We start from the raw sequence: 19341 nt of genomic DNA, 5'->3' as shown, positions 1-19341 counted from the left end.
GTTCCTAGGCTTTGATGGTTAAAAAAACATGCAATGTTGTGACTTCCCTGACAGCAGGAATAGTTCTTCAAAATATTTTGTTTAGGTTTTTGGGGTTTGAGGTTTTTTTTGAGAAGGACCACAATCTTTTGCACTTTGCACAGTAAAGTCATGAACTTACTGGAAGTTCCTTTTAAGATCACAGTTAGGAGGTAAAACTACTTCCGCAACTACCTTTTTTATCCCTCTGCTGTGCTTTTCAGGTGAGATAAATGTGACATTTAGCAAATGTACCCTGATGGTTTTGCCCACACTTAGTGACTCCTCCACTAAAGAGTTAACTGGGGCTTTTGCCAGTCAGTACTACTACTATCAACAAATAATAACCTTTATTTTGCTTTTAGAAGTGATGCAAACCTGCAGTAACTGAAACGCTGACTACCTAGAAGGGTTGTGATGGGAAAGCCCCTGAGTTATGCCCCGACAGAAGCACATTTACCATGAATGGAGGACATGAAGAAAATCAATCAGCTGTCATTACTTCTTCAGAAGCATCCCATAATTCTTCCAAAGAACCAATAAGTTGTCCTGTAATTGACCCAATTGATGGGAAAAGATTCATAGGACATTTTAGACAAAAACCAGTAGACTTGACCATCAAGGTATGTAAGCAAAATCAATGAAAACGTGGAAAAAATTTCTTGAGGAAATACTTAAACCTATAGTAAACTAAATCATGTTGGTACCACTCACCAGTTTATTCTGCATAGGCTTGTAGACTGGCTGGCTGTGCTACACTTATTAGTATGTAAGCATCTTAGTAAGTATTGGCCAACATTTATCAGACTTTTCTCTTTGAGCATCTGGCAGCAGCTGATTAAAATGACTGAAGACCGGCATCTTAAAGTCAAAGTAGCATGTAATTGTCAAATAGGATATCAGATTTAGGAGTATATTAACACAACAAAGAGACACAATGTACTGTTTTCTATATGAGCTCAGAAGGCCTATATACTGTTCTAGTATGGTCCAGCCTGATTTTTCCCCTGCATTGGGGGAGGTGTGTGCTTGATAGGGATAGCAACCAGGTAGGATTCAGTTGCGAATCCTACAAATCAGTTGTTTTTTGTTTTATTAAACACTCAAATCAACTGATAAGTAATATTAATAGAATAATTCTTGGAAGAATTGAATAAAATTATAACAAAAACATTTAGACCGTTGCATATTTTGTATCTAAAAGACATATTATATTTTTCTAAAGAACACGATGTTACAACATTAATCTAGGTGGATATTTCTCCCATAAGTTTAGGATTACAACCAGTCTCCAGTCTTGAGCTCAATAAGCCTGTAATGAAAACCAGTGCAATGCCCAACATATTAGTAAATCCATAGTTCTATCCCTTCTACATGTGTTAGCTCTTTATTAATGCATTAAACAGTTTCCCCTACAAACTGTTAGAAGACCAGCAATGAACAAATCATTCAAGTAAGCCTTGCAGCAGAGCTCTGTGTTAATGATAGTCATCAATACCTGATTTTCACTTGGGAAGAAATTCAGTCTATAAAGTTACTTGATTTGGGAAGCATTTGGGCAGCAGGCATTCTTGTTGCTTCAAAATGACAACAGGGAGTCTGAAGCATACTGTTAACACCCTCTTGAGTAGATGTGACTACAGTTTCAACCTATTGAAATTCCTGCTGTGTTGCTTTGTATTTAATCACAATCTTTATTGGTATTTATTCATTGTAACTGTACTTTATTCATTTATTCACTTAAATATTTATACAAAATTGAATATATAAAACTGTGGTGACATCTTTTATGAGAAACAAATAAAAATTAAGCCTGCTTGCACTGCATGTGCATGTCTATTCAACAGATGCCCTGTTATTGTTAGATGGATGTTTGTGGCAGAAAAAGAGCTAGAAGCATATTCTATTTAGTTTAGAAATAATTGGTTCTTAAAGATTTTCAGTTTTCTATTCATCAGATACACACACATATGTTTATGCATACCCTCATTTTATAGTAAAAGTGTCATTTGTACTTTCTACAGTCAAGAATTCTGATTATTTGCCACAGTCAGAATTCTGATTAAAAGGAAGCATGACAAGCTCAGAGTCTTCATTGCTAAAAGTCAGACTATTTTCACATCTGCCAGTCATAGCTACAGACTAGGGCCAGTATGGGCTGATTGAGTGTATATGGCTAGTGTTTCTCACAATTCCATTAAAAAAAAAAAAGAGTAAGTTCTTAACTTTAAATTACTACTTTTTTTTTTACTTTTTTTTTTTTTTTTTAATGTGTATGTGTGTTTTGTTTCATTGGTTTTGTAATTTTTTTCCATTTTCTGCAGGGAAATAAAACCAACAAATTATACTTGATGGGGTAGAAGCTAGTTTCCCATGAGTCTTCTTAAAGAATGAAAGGTCACAGATGCACTATCCTGTTTCGAATCATAGAATTCCATTTCTTTCACAGAATCATAGAAATCATTAAGATTGGAAAACACCTCCATCAAATCCAACCTTTGACCAAAAACCACCATGTCAACTAAACCATAGCACTAAGTACCACATCCAGTCATTTCCTTAACACTTCCATGGATAGTAACTCCATTACCTCCCTGGGCAGCCCATTCCAGTGCTTTATCAATCTTTCAGGGAAAAAATTCTTCCTAATGTCCAACCTGAACCTCCCCTGGTGCAGCTTGAGGCTCTGACCTCTTGTCCTATCACTAGCTGCCTGGGAGAAGAGGTTGACCCCCATAAGCAGTCAGAATTGTATTTGTTTGCAAGTGAGGTGGTCCACTACTAGCAGGACTAAATATTGCCCAAAGGCATTTGGTCTTGTTACATCGAGAGCAGAATGTCTTTTTTTCTGCCAGCCAATGTCTTGAACTGGTCAGTGGAGAGGGAGAGAGCATAATGAAACCCATGAATAATTTCTCTGCATGCAACTCCAGAGGTTTTTCTCTAACTTCTGTCATCTGGGAGGATGTGTCTGAGAATTGTTTCTAGCACAATTATTTCCTCTTTGTAGCTGCAGCACTCTGGCCTCTCATCAGAACAGACCTAGTACAGGCACAGTGTTTATCTCACATTTTAAATGCTGATCTTAAAATAGATTTTCCGGGGAAAAAATAAATTCAAGAAAAGGGGGTTTGGTCAAACAGCCTCTTCAGGCACCTAATTTTGAAATTACCTTTTAGTAATCACTTAAAGACCCTCCTTTTTGTCAGCAAAACCTCTATAGCTCTTAATTACTTGATTCTTGGCCACAGTGAATAGTTCTGTGTCTGTTTTGTGCCTAGAATACAGTGGGACACAAAAGTATCATTACTCTTCCTTAGCTGTGGCATTCTGATCTAAAGCATACAGTCTAACCCACAGGAGAAGACACCCCTGACCACTCAAAAGTAAACATATTTACTTGCGCTGGCTTTGAGCCAGGAAAAGTACATATGAACTAATAGACCATAAATCTGAGCATTGGCTTCAAGTAAATATTTAAAGTATTTATAAAAATAAGAATTACATAATCACCAGATACTAATATTAGTATGTCACATCATATCCTATAGCTTGATAGCAAATATGAGATGGCAAATGAGTGTCTGAAACTTCCACCTACTCTATGAGTGGCTTAGCCCTTTACAAAAAGTCACTGCCTTCATTACCTAAACCTGGGAAAAAGTTAATCAGTGCACAAAGGTGTGTCTACCCAGATCGGATTTAGACATCTTGTATCACAAAGGGGGCTTGAAGCCAAGTTCTTCACTTCAACATCTCTTCCTAATTACCTTAGAAGTTCTGTACACTGAGTTTTGCGAATCCTGTTCTGACATACCTTCCCAGTCATTAAAGTATTTCTCTAATCGTTGTGTGGAAATTGTACTTACCTAACCTGTGGCTGGGGATGATGATAAGTAGAACTGCAGACGTAGTTTGGCTCACTGGGAACCAAAATTCCCAGTGTGAATCCAGGCCTAAGAGATTATCATTAAGCAGGGAAAAAAATCCTCTTTAAAATTCATGCAGTAATTTCAGACTGATGGAACTATTTCTGAGAATTATAAATTTCTTCAAGTGATGGTGACAAGGACTTAAATGGCAATTAGAAGGAAGCTACACACTCATATTTTAGGGCCACTAGGGACCATTAAGCTCATCTAGTCTGACCTGATGCCAAGTGTAGGCCAAACAATTTCATCTAATAGTTCCTGCAATGGACAAAATATTCTTCGCTACAGCAAAAGTTAGTGTTACTTTTAGATGAGCAAGAATAAGTCTTTTTCAAATTTAAAAAAAAAGTTTTCACACTGCTACTATTTAGAAGGTATAGTAAAAATATTCTCTATAAGGAATCCGGAAGGACAGTAGTTTTTTGAAATAAGAAATTGAGTTGCACGAGAGGCTGTGAGTCTAGTGTCAGCCAAAGATGTATTTCTGTACATCACTGAGATTTTAAAGTAGGTTAATTCTGGAGGTTGAAAGGGTTTTCCTGGTGATTTACAACAATATAACTTTGGACATATTCCAAAACCATGGCAACTAATACATATCTTTCACTCACTTAGTCGTGCTTTGGAGCCAACTCAATGTCTAAAACACACTCTAAAATACTGACCCACACAATGGACTATAAGGTGAACCTTTTATGACTAATATTACACTTACGAATAACTAAGTATTAAAGGTAAGAGATATCTTGAAACTCAATTTATATCCTACAAAAAATAAAGGAGAAAATCTTAACCTTAATACCTGGTACCTAGCTTTATAAAAATAAGCTTTATTCTGCTGACACTTACACTGAAAGAAAAAAGTAAAGAAAGGAAAATGTTAGGATAATCAAAGAGTGATCATAAAATGGATCAAAATCATATTGCAACTATACATACAGTAGCTGAATATGAAATAATAATGGAGCAAATTTTATATTATCACTTCAATGTCTCTCAGAGGATCCAGTGCATAGGTCTGTGTCACAAAGAGATAGTCAGGAGACTGTTTCAGATGAGAATTTGGTCTATCAAACTGATTTGATGAGAGGTTACATGACGAAAGGATCAAAATTAATTGTCAGAGAAAAATGCCGAGGTCACCTGACTCCCTCCTGGAATTTTTTCCAATAATCTGAGAATGAATGGAGTATCAAAAACTTGGAGATAACATAAGAAAATCCAATTACATTCAAGAAACTGTTGACCCTTTCTTACCAAAGCTTAAGGCTCAATTCTCAACTACCATATTGTACTCCTGTGAAACATCCCTCATCAGTAGTCTGTGATAGGATAGAAGAAAACTTCTAAGTAACTCTTTTGTTACTCTTGATTTAGGAAGAAAAATAATTAATACTAAGCACAGGACCTTCTATCTTTGATTACCTTATGCATGGAGTGGTTTGGGGCTTAAATTACAAACGTTACTCTCAAAATAATCTCTGGTCTCACTGATCAGTGAAACTGCCACCCTCCCCCATCCCCATCCTTGGTTTCTGATATGTCATAATTACCAATGGAGCTCAAAAGCTGTCATGGAGTACATTTATGAAAATTTCAAATCAAGCAAAAAGTCATTTGTATGGATGTACCCTGCGTTGAGACATCCAATCAGGCAGTAAGAAATGAAAAGGAGAGGGCACCAAACTTTAGACAAGCTTGAAAAAAATTAAGTCTAATGATATTTTGTATTAAAAATGTCTCATGGTTTGGCTGAGTAAAGCAGATTAAAGCAAAGCTAGATTGTTTCGCTGTGGAGTAGTGTAATTTTGAGTAAAGTATGTTCATTTAGTGCATCATTATTATGTGGTAAAATGATGAACTTCTGTTGAGTACATTTGACTGGTAACAGAAAACAGTACAATGAGCAGAAGATCCAGAAAAAAGTTCACAAAGAACAGATAATGTTCAATGAATGTGGATAACAGCCTTCTTTCTTTGACAAAAACACCAGTTTGCCTTTCTGAAATGCGTCGGAAAGCATTCTTTCACTGTCAGCAGCCAGGAACCTAAGCTATTTTCATTGAGGCTTAATTTATGATATGAATATTTTTTGTTAAAATATGTCAAATGAGGAGGAGAAAGTGTTATTTTCAATCCTCGAAAAATGCCAAGAAATTTCAAAGCTGTGCCTCCAGCCTCTCTCATGAAGAGATTTAAGAGATGCCTGCTGAATAGTTGTCTCAAACTTCCAAATCTCTACTCAGACTTGCAACCTCTTCATAAGGACTTACAATCCATTAATTTCTCAGTAATCAGTGCCTACTTTAAATCATGTTTTATTACTACCATGTATACCAAAAGAGTACTTTACAGTTTCACGTCTTTAAAGATAACCTTCTCTTATTCAGGTGGAATGTGTAAAAACATACTTTTTAATGTTCCTGTGTACCTCCTGCAATATCTGTTCATTACTCGAGAGCAACAAATATTACATGCCTTGTATACTGTTACAGCTCAAGATGGTATACAGTCAATGCCATCAGCTGGAAAGTGTTTGATCCCAGCTCAGTGGTTTGCTAGGGATTGTGTGATCTTCAGGGATTTTATAGGCTTGCAATATTTGAAATACATAGATGTTTTACAGAGTGCATTGTCGTGCCTGCTGAGTACTTTTCCTGCATGTTGCATCAATTCACCACACTAATTAACTTATGGCAGTAAACAAGAGTCATTTAATTACTATTAAAGACCATTTTCTTCTTCTGGATACAGATAGACAACTGCCAGTGACTTTAGAAAGGGGTACTAGTCTGAGCTTGAATCTAGGATCTAATTCTGTGTAGCTTGGTTTTACTCTATTCCTTAACAGTTTGGCTGGAAGTCCAAGAACCTAGATTGGGTGTCTGTCTTTGGCTCCAGTAAAACTGTTTTATCAAAATGCTCTATCAGCATCCTCATGGCCTTATCTCCCAAATGCAGATGTTTTCACATACTGGAATACCCTCAGCGTACTGGAGGTCAACATCAAAAAAGAAAACTACTCCATTCCACATGCAGCCTGGACAAGACTACACCTGGGAAGATTCATATGGCAGATCCACCAAATCACAGTCTGCAAGACAGAGGTAACACGCTAGAGCACTGCACATGTTGCTTGGTTTTCCTCTTTTAAAATTTTGCAGTGCTGGCAGAGGTCACTATATACTATTATACACTATGGTCATTATGCATATGTGGAGCCAAAGTCTGCCCACACCATACCAAACAGGGAACCACACAGATGTACCAGCATAGCTTACACTTCCCCCAGCAAGTTGCCTAGCAAAGATCTTCTTTCTCTCAGTCTTATGGCCCAAGCTGCATTTTTCTATTCATTTATAGCAAATCTTGGGCCAACATTAGCCAATCTACTGAATCCTTCCTTTGAGTCATGAATTTAGACTAAAACTTAAAAAAAAAAAACAAAAAAGCCAGTCTAGTTTGTGAGATATAAATTCCATCTTGCAACTTCTACAGTAGGAATTTCACTCATGGAAATTCATAGGAAATTATTCAACATTAGAAATTAAAATGTTGGAGAGCTCATTATACTTTTAGGATTTCATTGGATTTTATGATTGGTACAACCCAAAGAGCTCTAAAGCCATATCTTTACCATGATTAGTATGACGGGCTCAGGAACACACATTTTGCTTCTCACCATTGGTAGCAGATTAATCACAGTCTGGTTGTAGCCTGGTCTCCAAAGACTAGATTCACCTAATCTAATTCTAAATTGTCAACTGGTGTGTCCCTGTAGTCAAGTAATTGCAGTATCACCATGGCTAGTAACAGGTTACAGGCCAGTTAATAACTGCATGGACACAGGATGAGGCTTTTCAGACTCTCCTTGTCTGCTTTGGCCTTTGCCAGTTGTAAGGTTTGTTTCAGTTTGCTTAGTTGAACTTGCAATTGCCTAATGACCAGGTGGACATTGCCTAATTTATTTTAGCCTTTCTTAGCTTCGTATAATTTTGTGCTGCAGCACCTACTGCTGCTGTAGTGTTGGTATATTTCTATAAATAATATGTATTGGTCACAGGTAGCTATTCTAGTGGTTAGTCTGTGTAGAATGAAATATCTTTGACTTCAGAATAACAATGTGGTGTAATGCAGGAGGAGGCATGGGAGCATGGGCCCAAGCACAGAGGCTTCAGGGCTCTACACAACTTGTCTGTTATCAATTTCTGAGCACTAAAGGAATGACGCTCCTGGACCTCAATGAAACTGATTTTAGGAGCAGCCAATAAAACGAGTATATGAAATATATGCTATGCATTGTATAGAATAAATTCAGAAGTACTCTAAAATTGCAAGCTGACAAAGAAAGAGCTAGGTATAGGATTAGTTAGAAAGCCAAAATAGTCCCAAATTTATACTTGATTGAGGAGGAAGAAACCATCAACATCATTCTCCTCCTGGCAAAGGACTTGAGCTGCTGAGTACTCATATAACCATGTAACTGAAATAAAAGAAAAAAGCAATGGTATACAGTGACTGGGAAAAAAATTAATGAGTACAGATAAGTTAGAAGAAGGAATTTTTGTAAATATTCAACCCAAGATAAATGGGGACTGATTTATAAAAGTACTGAGTGCTCACATTTTTAAGTAAACTGTACTTGAGCTATGTTCTGGCTATACAAAGTGTTATAGCACTAAGTATTCTGAAAATAAGCCTGCCAAGGGCCATCTTTTAAAGTATATTTGGGAACCTTCAAGTGGACCTGAGAAGTTGGATGCTTAACACCCATGAAGAGGAGTAAGCATCTCCTTAAGCTAATGATCTCCTCCAACTAAACTGCCTACTTGCAACTTTAAGATTTCTAAAAAATCTGTCTCCAAGTATGTGAAAGTTGGTAACTTAAAAGTATTTATATATTTGACAGGGTTTGCCTAAGTCAATCAATCTGCGTCTCTCTTTAAAAAGGATAATAATACTATCTTGTGTCACAGGGTTTTCAGGAAGAAAAATTGAACTAAAGGCTTTGAAGCATTCAGAAACAATAGTGAGAAAACTATCGAAACATCTTAGCATCTGGCCATGGGCAGGTTTATCCCACAGTACAGTGTTTGCATAATACAGACAAAACATAGCTCAAGCTATAGGTAGTCAGGAAAATCAAGCTTGTGAAGAGGATTTTGAGGAATGAGATCTGTGATTTTATTTTTCTTTTATTTTTTTAAGAATGTCTGAGTACAATTAAAACAAATTATGGAAGAAAAAAGTACTGATACCCTTAAGAAATTCTTCCAAATGTCACATGATTATCTGAGCCAGGGTGGCCTCAGCACCTTGAGACACTAATTGTCAGGTTTGCTATCCTGATTCACAACCTACTTAGGTGTATCAAACTGAAGTTTAAAAGGCAACTTGATCACAATTCATAAAAACCCAGAGGAAAAGACTTTGGATATTTGGAACACTTTAATTGGAGAGACAACAGCATAAAAAGATTCAGTTTCTGGATAAGTTGGAAGCAGAAAAGTAAAACTTAGGAAAAAAACAGATTTTAGGAAGGACGGTAAATAATCATTGTTGCAGCCTACCAAGGTAAGTGCTGAATTTCTCATAACTAATTCTTTAATTCAAGATCTAATGACTTTTCAAAGGATGGGATGCAAACAATAAATCTTAGTGCCAGATAGCAAAAAGAAAATAAAATTCCTACCTGCCAAGGAACATTGTTCTGTGATACACAGGCATCCAGACTAAGTCCTTGTCATCCCGGGGCTTAAAATGAATGTACCTATACTCAGCTGTCTTTCATGATGAACCAGAGATGGGCACATATCACAAGATGTACAGCATGCAGTCACTGAACTTAACATGCAGCACCTATCTTTGTGCCATGTAGTGTGTTGGGCTTTTTTTCAGGACAATTAATTACAGGTAATTACTATGTATCTTTTTTTTTTACATCATATATCTGCACTGCTCCTTAATAAGTATAAATTAAAACATTGCCCTAAACTTCTGTTCTATCATAAAATAAATAATAAACAGATCAAAGAAGAAGGAAAACTACATTATAGTGTGAAAATTGTTTACATTCAAGTTTTTCTGTTTTTTGCTTCCGTTGTCTTTTGCATGCATTTACTTTCAATGTCATTATTTCAAGATGTATGAAGGTTTTCGATGTTCCAGAGACTATATTCCTCATCAAGGGTAATATAGATAATAAGAGTAGATTTTGTAACAGACTTTTTTTCCCATAATTAAACATAAATATATACACATATATATAAACGAATAATTGTGTGTCATTAATTTTGAAGGGATTGAATCCTTTTGTAGCAACCGTAACTTTACATATGAATTTGTATATTTCTACAATTCAATGCAGCTTAAAAGATGGTTCAGAAACCCTGACAGAAAACAAACCACTTTATATTGGACATTCCCTCTGAGACATTCTAGTCAATTAAGAGTGGTCATAATTGAAATGGTAGCAACTGAAAAAAGGGGAAGAGAAATTTCTTGTGCAAACCACTTTGAATATCTGGTGTTTCAAAAATTCACATATCCATTGGTTTTCCCCTGAATAAAATTCCAGAGGGGAATTTAGAGTTCATATAAATTCAGTCAGTGGCATCTAGACTCTGATTGGTAACACATTATTCAGTTAGGTGTTTAGAGAGAACATGACAGGACCTAATCTTACTACTTGTTATTTGTGCTGCAAATAGTCCTGTTGCATTCACAGGACTCAGATTTATCAGACTCAATATTTATATTCTCGATATTATTCAAATAAAGGGGAGGAAATAAATTGGAGGTGGCAGGGGAGTACTGCTTCTTTTCCAAATCCATCAGTTAGTTTTGCAAGAGAGATTTTCTCTCTCCACAGACCTTGCCTCTCTTATGTCCCTAGATTATCACAGCCAGAACAGTAATTATGTAAATTAGTACCTCTTTATTTTAATATTCTGGTTCGTCTTCCGGTTTGGGGTTTAGCAATAACTCCTAGGTTTTTGGAAAGTGTTTTCTCTAAAGAGTGAATTAAACTGGAATATTGACATCCAGTGTGACTGATCATGTAATGCACCAATGGAGTTTGTCAGTATTCAAAATATATTAATTATTATATGGATTTTACTGGAATGGGTCTTTGTGGCAAAAATTTTAATCACCATCTAACTTGTTCTTCAATCATATGCACTCAAGAAAAGTTGAAACTTTTCCCAATATATTTTCTTAGAAGTTTCAATTTGTTATAGGCAAGTGGATTTTGTCACTACTGTTTCTCTAATGATTCACAAAGTATGTGAGTGATTTTATGTATTTAACTTCAACCAGCATAAACAATTCAAAATACTCTCCTACTTGCTCTGCAAACTTGAAAACAATATTTAAACATTAAGCTACCATTAACTGTCATGAAAACCTTTGACAGTATGCATACTTGAAGTGGAAGTTTCCAAAGCACTAGCGTTCTTTTTCACCACATCTCCTGCAGTCAACACAGACAGCTTCTCAAATCCCTCTGTGGGCTACTAACTCTGACTCGTCTGCATACACAAACTTTTCACGGCTGCTTCCCACTCCATTGCATATTTTCCTAACATCAAATGAATTTGAGGCTTTCCACATCTCCCAGCTGTCTAGCCTATGTGATTACAGGATTTAGAGCTGATGCATTACCATTATTACTGGCTACTATTTGGAACCATACTGGTGGACCATGACTCTGTTGTCCTGTATACTCCAAAGTGTGAGAACAAAAAGATGGTTTGTGACTTCAAACATGTTATGGTCCTTTCAGACAAATGACTGAAGCCAGGAATCTTGGAGAAGAATGTAAAAGAAAGGTTAGATCTATAATTAATCATTAACAGTTGTAACAAATACTGAAGAAAAACACTTTGAGAGAACAGAGGATTAACATTCACATGGATGAAAAGACTTTTAAAGCTTAATACGTCCCTGCAAGGACAAGGTAAAATGAGTCACTGAGGAGTTTAGTGCTTTTACTTCTCTCCATTAGTTTGATCACACATATACAGATCAGCCTGGTCTAGTGGAAAATGTCCCTGCCCAGGACAGGGAGGGCTGCGATTAGATGATCTTTAAAGTCCCTTCCAACCCAAACCATTCCATAATTGACGCTATGTTTCAAATAGAAAACATGTTCATTTTTCTAACTGTAGGCTCTGCAGAGCCTACAGACTCTACCAGACTGGGCTCTAACATGAAAAAGGTGTATTTATATTCCCCTCGATATTAGCAGTAAAAATGGCCAGAATGGCTGGGAGCTGGGATAATTTCTTCCAGTAATGCACTGAATAACATTTAAAAAAGAAAAGCTATACAAAACCACCCACAACAACAACCCAGAGCTTTTATCTGTTAAATTTGTTCAGCTTGTTTAATTCAGAGGTAGTCAAATAAATATGCAATATATAGCTTTCACAAGATAAGCTGCATCCTTATTTGGAAAGGGTTACTGCTATGGTACCCTACTGTAGGAATAATTTTAGATCATACCTAGTGAAGACATGGCCCTTAGTGAAGAATTCTGTTGATGACACACAGAACAGACTAGAGTTAGTTTGCAGTGTAGCTGTATTGACTTGGTAGGTAATGTTTGAAGAAATTGGTAGATTCTTTGTTCCAAAACCACCAGATTTAATACTGAATTAATAAAGAAACAAATCTCTTGATGGTTTTGTTCTCTTTTTTTCCCTGCATTAACCGAAACATATATATACATACATATATGAATATATATATATGAAGTATCAACAATATAGTACTGGTGCACAAAATAAGAGTCAAGGCAGGAAAAAGGCAGGAGAAATCTATAATTAGATTTTCCTCAGTACATCCATCTTCATTTATCCAAGAGGACAAAGTCATTATTATTTACTCAAGAATCTCCTTGGAGAGCAGAACTGTAAAGATTTACTGCATATTATGAGAATCTGTAAGTATATTGAAGTTCCCTTGTTCAATTATTTGTCCCTTTTACATTTGATTAAAATGGGAAGAAAGTTATACCAGTCTCTATATGTTTGGTTTCTGATGATATCTTCCCTCTCATGAGTTGTTCCTGTAATGGAAAACTGTATTTCATTTCTTCTCTCACACTTTCCTTTTTCACCTGCTGATATAAGCTTGCCTGCAAAGTTCCTTGCATTTGGTAAGAGAAGATGATCAAATTTGTTAAGAAATTCATGACAGAAAATCTTAACAAGACAAGTTGTACTTTTCACAGTCATCCTTTGGGCTCAGTGGGACTTGAGGCTTGGATGCAGCAAACCATGTCCCTTTAAAGATAGTGGTACCCCAGATGAGTCTGGATTCAAGAATGAAGTCCTTACTTTATTTTGACTTGCTGGAGCAAAACACGTTTTCAGGAACAGTCCTATGAGTCATAGTGAAAAGGCATTTAATTCAAAATTTTAAATCTGATTATCCTGTTTTGCTGTTTAGCAAAAAGTCTTACTCAATAAAAATGCTACTGTACACATACACACAAAAAACACCAAACAAAAAACAAAACCAAGCCCCAAACCACCCTAGTTCACCGTATATTACTTATTCTCACTTAATCTTTATATATCCTTGATAAAACATATAGACCAAGCAAAATCTTCTATAGAAAATATTTTATTAAGCTCTTTATTTTATTTGGTCTAAAATAAACACATTAGCAGATAGTATAAATGTGCCTTAGAATAGAGACTTAAATCACTCAGGTATTAAATCAAACGTGTTCAGTCTGTTGCAAAGTAAAAACTGAAAGCATAGAGTTCTATCTTGAATTCAAATACTATTAACATTTTATGTTATTTTTTAAACTTAATCATACCAAAGGCCTTAGCCAGGGTTCAGTTCTCATTTTACAACACAGTTCCCATCAACCACTCCTTGTCCCAGAACTTTGCAAACTTAATCAAGCCACTGCTCTCATCAAGGTCATTAAGGCTGAATGCACAGCTCCAGGTACTGGCATTAGGCAATCCAGCTTCAGAAATAGTGCCAAGTTTAAGGCAAGCCATAACTAATGAATGTCAAGAACAGTAAGTCAAAGGATGATAGATTTTTAAATGATGCACTTAACCCCCAAGCCAACAATCAATTACAAATAGTGAAATGCACAGATTCTGAGTCCTCCAAAATGAATGCAGATGAAAAGAGAAGTCCTGCCCCTGCAAACACTGGTGGGACTAAGTTTATGGAAACAACATCAGTGGAAGGGCATGCATTTCAGTACTGCATGTAAGTTTTTAGTAAGTGCTTAAATGTTACTTTTAAAAAGTCTCACATAAATATTCAGATCATGTTAGGTAAAAAATATTTGTCTTTTTTTACATGATTTTGATAAATATCTACTTTTGGAGGTGGGGAACTGTTTGGGCAGAAGATTGTTTCTTTTGGTTCATTTTTTGTAATTTTGCTCTGTTTCTTTTTATCTTTATAGTATCATGCTTTTTACTTTTAAAATATCTACTAATAGCCACATGTTTTCCATTATGTGAATAAAACCTATTACTGTGCTCTCAGAAAATATTTTGGAACCTTCAGAAAACATAAGCATATTTCCAGTCTAAGGTGGCAAGCTCAGCAAACAACTTTTGCAAAGGCAGTTTATATAGGAATGGTATAATCACAAAAGGCTTACATTTTCTCTTCAACGAGAAAAAAAATGTTTACTGAAATTACAAAGGTTTTATAGATGAGATGAAACCTCATATCTAAGAATAAACCAGTTCAGAACGATGACTTCAAAATTTAAGGGTTAATATTCGTATTCTTTGTAAGGAAAATGCTGCTATAATTTAGAAGCAGATAAATCCTTGTACATAAACATAAATACTTGTACATATATATATAAAGAGCATGCAAAAATCTGAAGCAAGCCCTGAAATTTTCTGAAGAACTGACCAATTTCCAACAAAATAATTTTGGTAAAAAACTGGTTCTGTGGGCATATATGAGCTTGCTTTGATGCAGACTAAATTTGTAGTCAAAACTAGGAAAGCTAAAGTCATTCATCTGAGAAAAGACAGGACCTCAATGGTTCATTTCCTATTCTGAATCTCAGAGAAAAAGTGTTTACACTCAGTCTCTCTCATTTTAACTACCAGGCTACTATTAGATTGAGCTCAGTTGCCCTTGATGAAGCCAGGTACTACCAACTACAGTGCAAGAGAGGAACAACAAAAAAAATTAACTATGTTAAAAATTACATTAAATATACTAAATCCCTGTATTAACTATGTTAAAAAAAATAGAAGCCGATTTCTTTGCCACTCACACTAGACAGGTTGATGTCATTACCTATACAGAGCCCAAACCTTTCCCACTGCCCAGTTTTCCTTCCCTTCCCTGACTACTTCCATCTTAAATGGGTGCTCAGATCTAATTCAAGGACTGTGATCAGAGAAGAGAAAAACACTGAAAAATTAATTTGTTGAGTTTCCTTGCAAGCAGTAATGGCTCAAAATGAAACACTGAGTTCTCCTACTGGCTTTACAGTAATATCCTGTAATATCCCTTCCCTTTCCTACTGTATTTGATAGCTTGGTTGTGGCTACAGAGACCACAGGACATTCTCTAGCCAGGGGCTGTAACCTGCCTTGTGGTACATATTTTTGCCAATAGTTGCAGGGAAATGGAGACAGGTCCCTGACCTTCTCTCAATAATTTTATGAAAAAGATGCACATTTTAGTAATTTTTCTTGTTCTTGTTTCCGGGGAGCTCTTACTAGCTCCTACTAGCTTTTACTAAAATAGTGGCACTCAGAAATACCTTCATGCCAACAGCGAGTGAACACTGTTTTGAACCAATTCCCATCATGGTTACAGAAATATTCATATTGTCTTCAGTGAACTTTGGGTCAGGCCTCTCCTACTGAGTAAACCTGTTAGAAGACCAGACCTACAGCGACTACGGCACTTACAGCAAATCAGCAGTTTGAAATGTGGAGCTGTGTAGAAATCTACCCAATCTCTCTCTTCCCTGTCTTCACAAGTGGGAGCTGTTGATACCTGCACGGCTCTTGGTACAAGGCAGAGCAGAAGAGCATAGTAAGTTAAAACGCAAGCCATTCAGAAACGTCTAGGACAGAGACATTGACACCAGGGAATCATATGTCTGCATTGAACATTTAGTAATTTGTTTACTTGGAGGGCTGGTAAGAAATGCACAGATGAACCTCGGAAGCAACTACTTGTAAGGTAAGGCTACTAATGTGCTCTAATAAAAAGCGCTACATTCTCGTCATTTCTATATCTTTTCCCCAAATGTACTTGCAGCAGTTTATCAAAATTATATAATGCAGGGAGAGTTCAGAGGAAGGATAAGGAGTTGATAGCCAGCTTTTGGTGCTCTTGTTTATTTGACTCACTTGATTTACAGGTCTACTCTTTACACAATGCACTCACTCTAAGCTTTTTTTTTCTTTTATTTTTAATGTTCAGATACTTAGTCTTGATCATAAATAAACATCCAAGAAGTCCTTTAGGTTTCAGGAGCAGGTTTGAGAGATTGCTTTTAAGAACTAATCCAGTGTATGGTTTGTTTTTCATATAGACAATGATTATTGTACTCTATACGCTTTCCTCTTGTTTACCGCCTTTTTTTTCCCTACCACAGCACCGTTTTGTTTCCTTCTGCCGCGTGGGAAAAAAAAAAAAAAAAAAAGAAAGAAAAAAAGAAGAAAAAGGAAGAAAAAAAGAAAATGAAGAGCAGGATAGGAAAGCTCTAGCAGCGCTTTTTCTTTAGAGATTGGGGGAGGGAGTAGGAAGCGGGGCTGGGGACCTTCTGCCCTTCAAAGGAGCAAGTCGCCCTTCCCGGGGGGAGGGGGGTCGTGTTGACTCGCCGTGGGGGCAGCATCACGCCTGCCGCGGCCCCCGGGCGCTCCAGGGACACCCTGCAGCGGAAGGCGCGGGGAGGGTACCGCGGAGGGACGGTGGCTCCGTGGCCGGGGGAGCAGAGGAGCTGAGGAATGGCGGGACGGATGGATGAGGGATGAAGGAGAACGGATAGAGGAATGGAGGGGTGAGGGATGGACGGATGGAAAGATGGAGGTTGAAGGAGGGACGGATGGGAGGATGTGGGATGCAGGGACGAGGGATGGAGAGAGAAGGGGTAGAAGAATGAGAAAATGAGAGCTGAGGGACGAAAGGATGGAAGAGCCGAAGGACAGAGGGCTGCAGAAGCCAGAGACGCGCTTCCCAGCTCTCCCCCTCTGCCGCGCGCCCCCGCGCCGCTCCTGGTCCCCCCCTCCCCGCTCCGCCGCTGCGCGTGCCCGCGCCCGGGGCTGACTCTCCCTCGCATCCTCCTCCGGCGGCGGCGACGGCGGCAGCGCCGGGGATGGGCAGCGAGAGCGCGCCCAGGAGCAGCCCGGGCCCCGCCGCTCCCCCCTGCTCCCGCGCCCGCTGCTGCTCCTGCCCCGCCGCCCCCCGCACTCCAGGGGCAGCGCTGCCGCCGCGCCGCCCGCAGCCCCCGCCTCGGACGGGTGAGTCACCGGGCCCTGCACCCCCACCCCGAAAAGCACCTGCCGTGCATCCCCCCGCTTCCTGCCTCCGCGCCCCCCGTCCCGGAGCGGCCTCGGGGATGAGCGCTGGGGGAGCGGAGGAGTCGCGGGGGGGTCGCGGAGGGAGGCACCGCGCCCGCCCCCCCCCCCTTCCCCCGGGAACAGAGGGTCCCGACCCGCGATTGCGCCCTCTCCGCGGGTGGGGGGTGGCTGGGGTGTTCTGGCGGATCCGCCGGGATGCGGGGAAAGGAGCTCCCGCGCTGCCGCCCCTCCTGGGAGCTGCTGCCCATTCCCACAGGGATCTCGGACACGCATAGAAGCATAACATAGACACTCCGACAGCCGCGCTCCCCATTCGGAGCCAGGAGACCCCTGAACCGCATCGCCCATACCCCCCGGCGCCAGGGGCGGCTCGGGGCGGGGGCAGCACCTTAACTTGTGCAAGGGACTATTGGAAGGTGGGGAGGGAGGACCCAGCTCAGGAGAACTGGCGGCTTCCCCTGAGTCGCCCCGGAGGGAGGTGGCGGATAGTCCCGGTCTCCCTCCCGGGGCTGCCGGGTGCGGTGGAGCGCGGCCCTTCCCGAGGGAAACGGGGGCGGCTTCGGGCAAGACTCAGCTCTCAAATGGACTTTTGTAACGCTCCCCCCAGTAAATAATTAAATAAGTAAAGTGGCGGTAGGGGACTAGAAGTCTGTGCTTGTTCTGCTTTCGCTGCCCAGAGTGCAAATGACAGGATGCTGTGGCTGAAAAGGGTTTTCTGGTTTTTATGTGTCATGATACAGACTGCTGATGGTAGCTAGTATAGTAACTATCTGTATCCCAATAGTTCCCTGTCGAAGCGTTGTTATGGCAGCAGCGCTCCCCGCTTCTTTTATTCTATATCTCTAGCACACAGTAATGTTAAAGACCTGGAAACTGTCTTAATTAAAAAAAAAAAAAGGCAAATAACCAACAAGTATGATCATAAGATTCACACTAAATCTTCACTCTCTTCTCCAGAAGCTGGTGCTGTGATAACACTTATGACTGGAAAATGTCTTTTTTTCCCCCACAATTCCTGCTTGTTGGTAGATTTTGTTGGAATTTTTCCTCAGTTTTACCTCGTGTTTGTTCATGTGTTTCATCTCTACCTTTTCATAGTATTTTTTTCTGACTTACAGAGAATTCCTTAATCCTGCACTACACCGGGTAAAGGGATTCAAGGTATGTCACATACAAGGAATACACATCATTTGCAAAAAGGGAAACCTAGTAATTCTGTAGATCTAATTTTCTGCACAGGATGATGAGTTTCCTTCCTGTGATACAGAGAGGAATCTGTATGAGACTCATCAGAATGGTTTCAGCATATCTTACCTGCCACAGCTGGTGGCAGTCTGAAACAATAAGATTTAAAGGTTATTGAGGAAGTAAGTTTCTCTGTCACCTTTAATGGTCAGCCTGTTCTCAGTCAAAACACCTATAGTTGTAAGGGAAACACACTGATTTTGATTTCAGTTTAGTCAGTTTTTTGAAAAGTTTAAACCCTGAAACCTTTGAGGAGGATGGATGTTAAAAACACATGAAATTGGTAGAGGGCTATATTACTTTGCAGTTTTTGCTCTGCGCTTGTATAGGTACCATTTGCTGTCTTCGACAGAGTTTGCTTGTGTAGAGATTGAGTAAATGATAAGGACACAAGATCCTGTCCTGGTAGTTCCTGCATTTTTATTTCTATCAGAATATGTGCAGACTGATATTGATATTGCAGAATGAAACGTTATTGAATTGAGGTATCTTGTTTTCCCTCGTACATTTGAAATAAGTTTGGTTTATCATTAGGAAAGCAACATGAATGTGTAACTGTTCATTTAAGAATGAAAAATTGCTGTCCCAGGGTGAAT

The 19341-nt window shown here is 38.8% G+C and overlaps 1 protein-coding gene across 2 annotated transcripts in view; it reads left to right on the top strand.

The window, feature by feature from the left end:
* Positions 1–15962: 15962 nt before the first annotated feature.
* FUT9 (fucosyltransferase 9) overlaps positions 15963–19341 on the top strand; it is a 104976-nt gene continuing 101597 nt past the window's right edge. The window contains exon 1 of one of the 2 annotated variants that reach the window (XM_027724747.2): positions 15963–16157. Coding sequence is in view for 1 of the 2 variants with exons in the window: in XM_027724745.2 (XP_027580546.1) it covers positions 16944–16980 (37 nt within the window). In the remaining variant the exon portion in view is untranslated. Of the gene's footprint in view, positions 16158–16849; positions 16981–19341 lie in introns of those variants that run through there. The other variant, XM_027724745.2, reaches the window with a different exon arrangement.

This window comes from Pipra filicauda, unplaced genomic scaffold, assembly GCF_003945595.2.
Source record: "Pipra filicauda isolate LSUMZ 115617 unplaced genomic scaffold, ASM394559v2 scaffold128_size5466820_pilon, whole genome shotgun sequence".
NCBI lineage: Eukaryota > Metazoa > Chordata > Aves > Passeriformes > Pipridae > Pipra > Pipra filicauda.
The sequence above is the reverse complement of the archived record's forward strand: the minus strand, read 5'-3'. Positions and strand labels throughout refer to the sequence as shown.